General features: G+C 30.1%; 1 protein-coding gene across 1 annotated transcript; it reads right to left on the minus strand.

Moving 5' to 3' along the window:
• Positions 1-2,998: 2,998 nt before the first annotated feature.
• Positions 2,999-3,331, minus strand: LOC149572220 (auxin-responsive protein SAUR15-like). The gene has a single exon (XM_089815791.1). The coding sequence runs from the start codon at positions 3,329-3,331 to the stop codon at positions 2,999-3,001; it is 333 nt and encodes a 110-aa protein (XP_089671917.1).
• Between the last annotated feature and the right edge of the window lie 5,632 nt (positions 3,332-8,963).

Consider the following 8,963-nt stretch of genomic DNA (forward strand, 5'->3'; position numbering starts at 1 on the left):
GAAGAGAAAAGTGTTGGAGGTGAACCAAAGTGTAGAGACTGAGCAATATAGTAAAGAGTTTTGAGTAGAGATAGAGGAGATCTATCATAGTCAAGATATATTATATTTCATAGAGGATATTTTTTATCAAGCATTAAAGTGATAACCAAAGGATCAAGTAATGAACATTCTAACAGGTGCTTCAAGGTTTAAATCTCTTAACAAAGTAGCTTTAACAGGCTTATGTAAATCTTCTAATAGATTACCCACTTCATTTTGATTTAAAAATCCTCTAAAGAAGGTAGAACCTAATAGTTCTTTAAGCCTTTAATAGGGCAGACCCCTCACCGGGTAGATCATTCAAAGTGATCAAATCATTGTAGCCTTAATAAGCACAAATTTATTGCTATAGTAGTGAGACTTTGTAGTTATCATCACTACCACAGTTTTACCTTCACCTTGGAAGGTTTCCATGTAACCATAATTATGTGCTAATGTGTGACATGTTTACGAGTTTACATTTTATTTAGTCAGAAGGTAAATATGATATTATGTTAATGTGAATGGTTTCATTTCAATATGAGATGAATGATTAATGAGGGTTTTAGGTTTTGATATCAAATATGTTTCATGGAAAAGTGAAAGAGGTTTTATAGATCTTGATCTATTAGATTTCTAACAATTTCTTCATTTTCTTGTAACAAAAGATTTTGTATATCCATTTTTTATAGCCATCTTTCAAAGGAATATAAGCTTCAATGATTTTTTATGAATTTTTTAGACTAGTTTCTTCCTACATTATCATGTATACACAAAAGTTTCATGACTAATAAATTTATATCTTCACCCATTATATGGCTCTTTGAAACCCCTATGTGATTATATCAAGTTACACTTTCCATTTTACTTGTTTAATGTATACACAAAAGTTTCATGACTAATAAATTTAGATCTTCACCTATTAAATGGCTCTTTGAAATCCCTATGTGATTATATCTAGTTACACTTTCCATTTTACTTGTTTTGATAAGGTGTTTCTACATGTATACTTCCACATGATAAATGAAGTTGAGATATGTTATAATCTTGGCATTTTAGAAGTATACTATCATTAATATGAATCTATATATTTTGTTTAGACTTCTCTTGTAATCCATGCCTGACTATACAGGCCTCTTCATTCACACATTGCAACTTCACAATATTCTGTCTGAATAAGAATAGATTAGCACTATTTTGTCTCTTAATATAGATAAACTCAAATGTACATGTATTCTTATATAGGAAACATTTTTATTGCAACAACATGATTGAGCCTTCTGCATAAAATATGTACCTTTGATTGTTAATATTTTATGGAATTTTTATGTAAATCTTATAGGTCTCATTATTTATTTTAAATATAGCCCATTATGTTTCGTTTAGTGTCTAAGTTTCTAAACATATGATACTGTCATGATACTTCAGCCGATCCTTGATCACTCTGACATAAGCAATTTATTAGCGCAAGTCCTTCTTATGGCAATATTATATTATTATTTTGAGCACCACTTATTATTGTTGTGCTAGTAGATACTTTATATTATTTGGAAATGCCTATCAAGCTGTTAAAACAAGTTCCATATTTATGGGCTGCATCTTACGATATCAAAATTTCCTAGCTGGAAATGAAACAACCTATTGGTAATTTGATATTTTCATATGCTGATAACTTTCTCTCTATTTCCAATAATAATATTACTGTATAAATCACATTCATATAGGGTTTCACCCTCTTTCACTCAAAATTGATTATTTGCATTATTGATTGCAATCTGGAATGTTTTGCCACATGGATTTATAGTTTATTTATATTTCTTGTAGATGCACCTCTACTATTTGATAGTATCATCATTTTGAATAAGAATAGATTACTTTCTTTTATTAGCTATACATCATTTTTAACTTCTATCTCTTGACAACACTTGTACTTTAATGTTAATTATATTGTATTTCCATAACTCTTGCTTGTTGCTCTTGAAATCTCCACACGACCTTTAAGATGTTTTCAATTATCATTTTCTATTGAATGTGTATAAAAAACCCAATGTATATACCATTATATGCTTTATTGATTGCTTACATTTCTATTTGACTATTGCATATAATCCCATCCTACATGAATGTTGCACTAGGTATCTTTGACTTCTCATTTCCTTGAACTTTAATGATTATAAGATTTATTCTATCTATACTTCCTTTACTTTGTACTCAAAGCCTATATATATTCAAAGCCACAAACTCTAACCATTGACTTTATTGTTTACTCCCTTAGAACTGGATATATCATTACCTTATCTTTTTAAAACACTTTTTTAATAAGAAGCAAGGACTCTAGCTGTAACAAAGAAGTCCTTATCGTGTATTATTTTCATCACTTCTCCTAAGATGATCTATAATCCAATTCTTTGACTTGTATAAATTGTTCATTGTGTTTGAAGTAATTACTAACAAAAATACATAAACTACAAGCATTCAACCTAATTAAATTGTTCCTACCTAATTATCCCTTACCAAAAGCAATGCTTTGCTTTCTATTATATACCCACTTTTATTCATTTTAGTCATAGAAATGAATTCTAACTCTTAAATGTAGAATAAATAAATTCAACTCCACCAACATTTGATAACAAATGCACCTTTCTAACACAATGAAGAAGAAGTAAAACTACTATATAAAAAATGTTGTTCCTCTAGATTGATAAATATTTAAAATAAAAGTAAACATTTAATCGTTTATCTATGACTGGACCTTAGAGTCATAAGATTTAAAATACAACATCACTAAGGCTATTATCATTATATAGAATCAAACTTGTCATTTTCCTTTCACTTTCAATGATGGCAACTTCCCCATTAGAAGTAACTAGCACAAAAGACTTTAAAATTTCGGGAGCATACTGGAATCTCATCATTCAAAGATTCAGCATTGTTTTAACTTGATAGGCGACTTTACACCTGTTCATGGTGAAGCTCTGAATTAAGATGAAGAAGGATAAGTAGAGTTACTTAAAACCAGGTCAATCTCATCTTGCGAAAGACCAACATTAGTTCTGATGAGGAAGAGAACATTACGATCAAAGATGAGAGGATAGCAAGGGAGGAAAACAGGTCCATTTTCATTCACTCCCAACTCCTCCTCTGCCTTGTCCAGCAATGTGGTGAGAAGAGGGTGATTTAGATAAGTGGCAGGGATAACAAAACGCTGCTTCATTTGGTCATCTCCCACAAAGACGGCCAAATGGCCTTTTGGCACATCTGCTGGCACACCTCTCCCTCTCATCACAAATCTTTCCCATTTTATGATATTCATGACTATTTTCACTTTAGTTTGAAAGCCAAAACTGCTCTTCATGGTGAGAGAACGAGCAAATAAGTGAGGAATGGAGAAACTGCGTATACATATATTGTGTACATATATGAACAAGAAAGAAAACATCAGTGTCAAAGCGTATCTGATGTGCAGGCCGAAAGTTAAAAAGGGATTTTTCAACTATTGCTTCCTTTAACTACTACACACGGACCAGCCGACCAAACTTTCAGCTGCTTCAGGAAACTTTTTAGGGTTACATGCCGCTTTTGGCTCGTGTGATAGTGATTCATGCTCCAATACCTTGCCTTTCACTTACATTGCAATAATTGATCGAGGGCTTAAATTTGATAGGCATAGGGGGAGTTTAGATATTTTTAGTTCCTGTTTGGGGAGGATACTATTGCTTTCATTCAATCTAATTTTTTAAATTCAATTGACCAATTAATTCATAGAATTTAAAAGATTAAAAGAAATTTCAAATGTTTATATCTTTTTAAATTTTTAATTATTTTATAAATCACATTTTGCATTCATCCTACTATACTATTTTTGGTGGGGAAAATTTTCAAATTTCTTTAACAAAAATACAAATATTTTCTAACTAGTCTATCATGCATTAATGAATGCATTAATTAGATTTTTCAACTTTATCCTTTCCCAAGTTGATTAGATTTTTCAAAAAAATAATCATTTTATCTTCCACCTCACACCACTTTGGAAAAAAATCAATGGCTAATCAATATTAATTATGACAAACTATTTTTCTTACCAAGTTCAAATATAGAATTAAATATTTTATATTTCTTATTTGAAATATATTTATTAGTTTTATATTGATGTTTATTTTTGCCAATTGTAAAATGTTATTTCTTTAAATTTACACTATGTATTACTAGCTACTATTTTACAATCTCGCTCTATTTTTTTTTAATACCATTTTACAAATTGTAAAACTAATATTAGCCCTCAAATTTACTAGATATTTTGGTAGTTTGAATTAAGTAATCTATAATTTATTTTTTTAAATTAAATATTTAACTTATAATTGAATTGGTAGAAATAAGTAGTTCATTTGAATATAGTATAATTTTTATTGTTATTTATATAGTTCTTAAAATAATATAATTATTAATATTTTTAAAATTCCCTTCAACTCTTTCTATCATTCTACTTTTACTTGTCCTTATAATAACATATCATTCTCTCTCTTTGAGCTCTCTCTTCATATCCTTCATTTCTATCTATAAATCTCTATTTTCCTTCTTTTCTAATTATTGGCAGCAATTTTGATGCATTATGTCCCTTGTTTTTGTTGTTCCTAAAAAAAAGAATTTAAAATTATTGAATTATATGAAGGAAATATATTTTGTGGGGAATGTTAAATATTATAGGATATTGGTAAATATAATTTTGAAAGTAAAGGTTTCAAAAGATTTTCGATGAGCAAGATGTTTCAAATGAAAATTGACAAAATGAATTTAAAAATCGATTGAGACTTGTATTATTACAATATAATAACTCAATTTCGTTATGTTTTGCATAATGAAGTGATTGATAAGTTTTCTTTCTTGAAAGTATTGTTTTACCTATGAACCTTCTCTTTTCATATATAAAACATGTAATCTCACCAATTTTATAATGTTGAGGTGCTTAAATCTTAGAGGGTGCACCTACAAAATATATATATATATATATATATATATATATATATATATATATATATATATATATATATATATATATATATATATATATATATATATATTACCCTCAAGAAATTTCTATATATTTTTTAGAGGCACTTTTAGTGTGTTGTATTAATCATTCAAAGAGGTTCAAAATATTATTTGAAGGTTTAAATGAAAAGATGTGATCAATGGCCATTCACAATTTTAAAATTTGAAAAAAAAAAAATCATGAGATTATATAGAAACACAGAAGTACAAAAGAAAATAGTGACACTTCACCAAACACAATAGCATTGGGTGATCAGGTAGAAGGATCATCACTCTGGGAACCATTTGTTTGTGCACATTTGGAGGTATTGATACATCTTAAGAAGTTAACTAATCCTACACATTGAGTGGGACCAAAAAATTCCAAATCAATGGTGATCTGTCTTTAATATTGAACTTGGAATATACAAACTTGTAGCCTTTCTAGGAAGGTACAATGTCAAGGTGTTACAAAAATATTAGGAAGAACTAATCATGACTATAGGAAAAATTATTTCTACATCTACGAATAGTAAGTGGAGGGTTTAATCAACACTTATCATTTAGTTAACTCAACTCATTATGTATAAGGAACTCCACTACTAGTGGATTACTATATGTCTAAATTCTTGTGGAAATTCTTTATTTTACACTTTAAAGAAATAAAACTCATTTTCTTTGTTAGATAAAAACTACAATTCACATCCTTATTATCAAAATAAGATAACTTTATTTCTATAATTATAGCATAATTGGAAAAGAATGGTAGATTTAAAATATTCCAAAATCTAGCAATGTAAGTAGACTAAAAGGTTGTACCCTTAAAGATAACAACTCTCCATGAGAATAAATCTATTTGAAAAGGAGGGTATAAATTTACCATCCTATAGATTCATCTAAGGGTGGTCCAAAAATAAATTCCTAAAGCCTCAATTTTAAGATATGAAAGGCGCCAAATTTTTGGGTTTACCCACGTGGATTTAAGCCACTAAGAGGCAAATTTTGATGATCCAAGCACCATAAAATATTATTTAATTATATCCTTTCCAAGTCATTTTAATGATGCATAACCAAGTATGAGGAGGAGAATACAAACTTTAACAAAATTTAAATGTACGAAATTAAAAAGAGAACATATTGAGAATTTGATTAAGAAATGCAAAAGCATAATTCTTGAAATTATTATAATTATAGTCTATAGAGGAGGAGATTTATGACCCTTAAGATTGATAATTAATTATTGTGTCAGCTCACTAAACTAGCACATTGGTGAGCTAGGGCAATCAAGAGGATTAATTGGTTTTGAACTAGAATTTAAAACTTAATTGTACTAAAAATAAAATAGAAAAACTAAAATAACACAATGATATTAAAACTATAAATATTTATATTATTGAAAACATGAAATAAAAATATCAAGACCAAATAATTAGCTCCACAAGCTCACTATCCTTGACATGTACATGAATCTAAGACTAGAGAAAAAATGCAATGTTGGAAATAAAATGGGAAAGTAAACTCCAAGTAGGGGGGTGAATAAGTACTTCAAAACTTTAACCATAAAATATTTACCACATGTATCAATCTCACAATTTAACATGTAAATTGAAATAGCTAACTACTGTTGGAATTAAAGGTAGAGTAACTGAGAGGGGGGGTGAATCAGTTACTCACAAAAATTAATCCACAGATCCCTTAGATGTCTTAAAGATCTAGTTACTGTTGATACTCGGTAAACATAAAAAAAATGTTGTAACTCAGTAAATTAAACTGTTACTTATCTTCAAGCAAACATGCATGCAATTGAAAACAAAATGAACACAAGAGACACCAGATTTAACGTGGAAATCCAATATGAAAAAAACCACCAAGTAACTAGTCACCATTTTTTCACTCTTCTGAAGTGAGCCCTATTAGGAGCCAACCCTGTTAAAGGTTACAATACACACTATTAGGTGTGACCCTATTAGAGGATTTAATCACCCTGTTAGGAGTGGCCTTGCTAGAGGTCTTTAGAACAATTCAATAGAACTATCACCTTGTTAGAGGATTTACAAAATGGCTATTAAACCAACTCTATTAAGAGATTTGAAATCACTGCTACAATGGTTAGAAAGCAACAATAAATTGACCTGAACAAGATGCAACTGAATTTGCTGACTACAGGTCTCTGTTTAGCATCATTAAATCCTCCTTGATCAAGTATAGCTTTGTTTCTCCTTAATGATCTCTAATCATCCTTCAAATTTGCTTCCACAATAATCAGTCTTCATATCACACTAATTCCACACACACTTCCACTTCACACTTAGAATTCACAACTTGACCTCTTAATTATACCATTCAGATTGTTAAGTCGGCCCATTTACATGTTACTTTTACCAATAAACCATACATCAGTTGGTTACAAATATTACTCTAAACAAATAAACATTATTTCATAAAACAATGAAATCTTTTACTGGCTGACCCTGCTCGGTAAATACTACTTCTAGAAATTTCCTAAGTTAACCTTCTTGACTCAGTTAACATTGCAATATCCATAATATCCTTTGGCTACCAAGTTTACTTAGCAAGAACTGAATTCCTTCATTAGAGCTTGGTAAGAACTGCTTCTGCCACATTTCCTTTGATAACCGAGTGGGATCGGTAAGAACTATTTTTGCCACATTTCTTTTGATGACCGAGTGAGCTCAGTAAGAACTATTTACTCGATAGATACTACAAGTTTTCTTTACTAACCTCCTAGGCTCGATAAATTCTATCATTTTTGCCTCGCTGACTATCTGAGCTCGGTAGACACTATCCTTTGCCTTGTTGACCTTCTGAGCTCAGTAGACACTATTTTTTGCCTTGCTAACCTTCTGAGCTCGGTAGACACTATCCTTTTCCTTACTGACCTTCTGAGCTTAGTAGACTTTATCTGATGATAGATATGACATTTGTGTGACATCAAAGACAATACATAATTGAACAATTGTATCCAACAATCTCCCTCTTTGGCATTGATGGCAACACAACATGTCATAGCAAAATGAAATTGAAAATAATTCTTTTACTGACAGAATACTTCACTTTCTATAGAAAACTCCTTCTTTCATAATAATCTCTCCCTCTTACACAAACTCTTATTATTTTCCAAATTTTAAAAATATATGACAGTATACTCTCCCTCTTTGACAACACATGCCAAAGACAACTCAAAACAGCTGAATAGCATTGTACCTGATGTACTAATTCATATGCAATGACTTCATTGGTTTTCTGCATCAATTGATAGATCTTCAATTCCATTTCTGTTGATGCATCACTAGAACTATATTTTAGTGAGCTTCAGATAGGGGAATGACCCCTAACTTACCTCTTAGATACAAGAATGCATCCTTAGGTAAAGGCTTTGTGAATATGTCAGCAATTTGTTCCTTTGTATGGACATATTCCAATCTTATTTCTTTTTCTTACACCAATTCTCTAACAAGCGTTATGGCAATATGCTTGGTTTTTGAATGCATCAATGGATTCTTGGAGATGTTAATTGCACTTGTGTTATCACAAAACATAACAATAGGTTCTTTGATTTCTTGCTTCTTACCTTCCAATAATTGTTTGAACCACACAATGTTTGATCAATTTACTACTGCTGCAACATATTCAGCCTCTACTATGGATTAAGATGTACAATTCTACTTTTTTCTTGTCTAAGAAACTAACATTTTTCCAAGAAAGAAAGCTCCTCCACTTGTGCTCTTTCTATCATCAATATTTCCTACCCAATCTACATCAGTGAACACCTTTAAATCTAGATTTCTTCCAAGTTTATACCATAATCCATATTCTTCAGTTCCTTTTAAGTATCTCATGATCCTTTTGATTGCCATCATGTGATTTTCTTTTGGTTTTGCTAAGAATCTTGCTAC

The sequence above is a fragment of the Cupressus sempervirens genome, chromosome 2, assembly GCF_028749045.1.
Source record: "Cupressus sempervirens isolate cs-2001-9-10 chromosome 2, ASM2874904v1, whole genome shotgun sequence".
Classification (NCBI taxonomy): domain Eukaryota; kingdom Viridiplantae; phylum Streptophyta; class Pinopsida; order Cupressales; family Cupressaceae; genus Cupressus; species Cupressus sempervirens.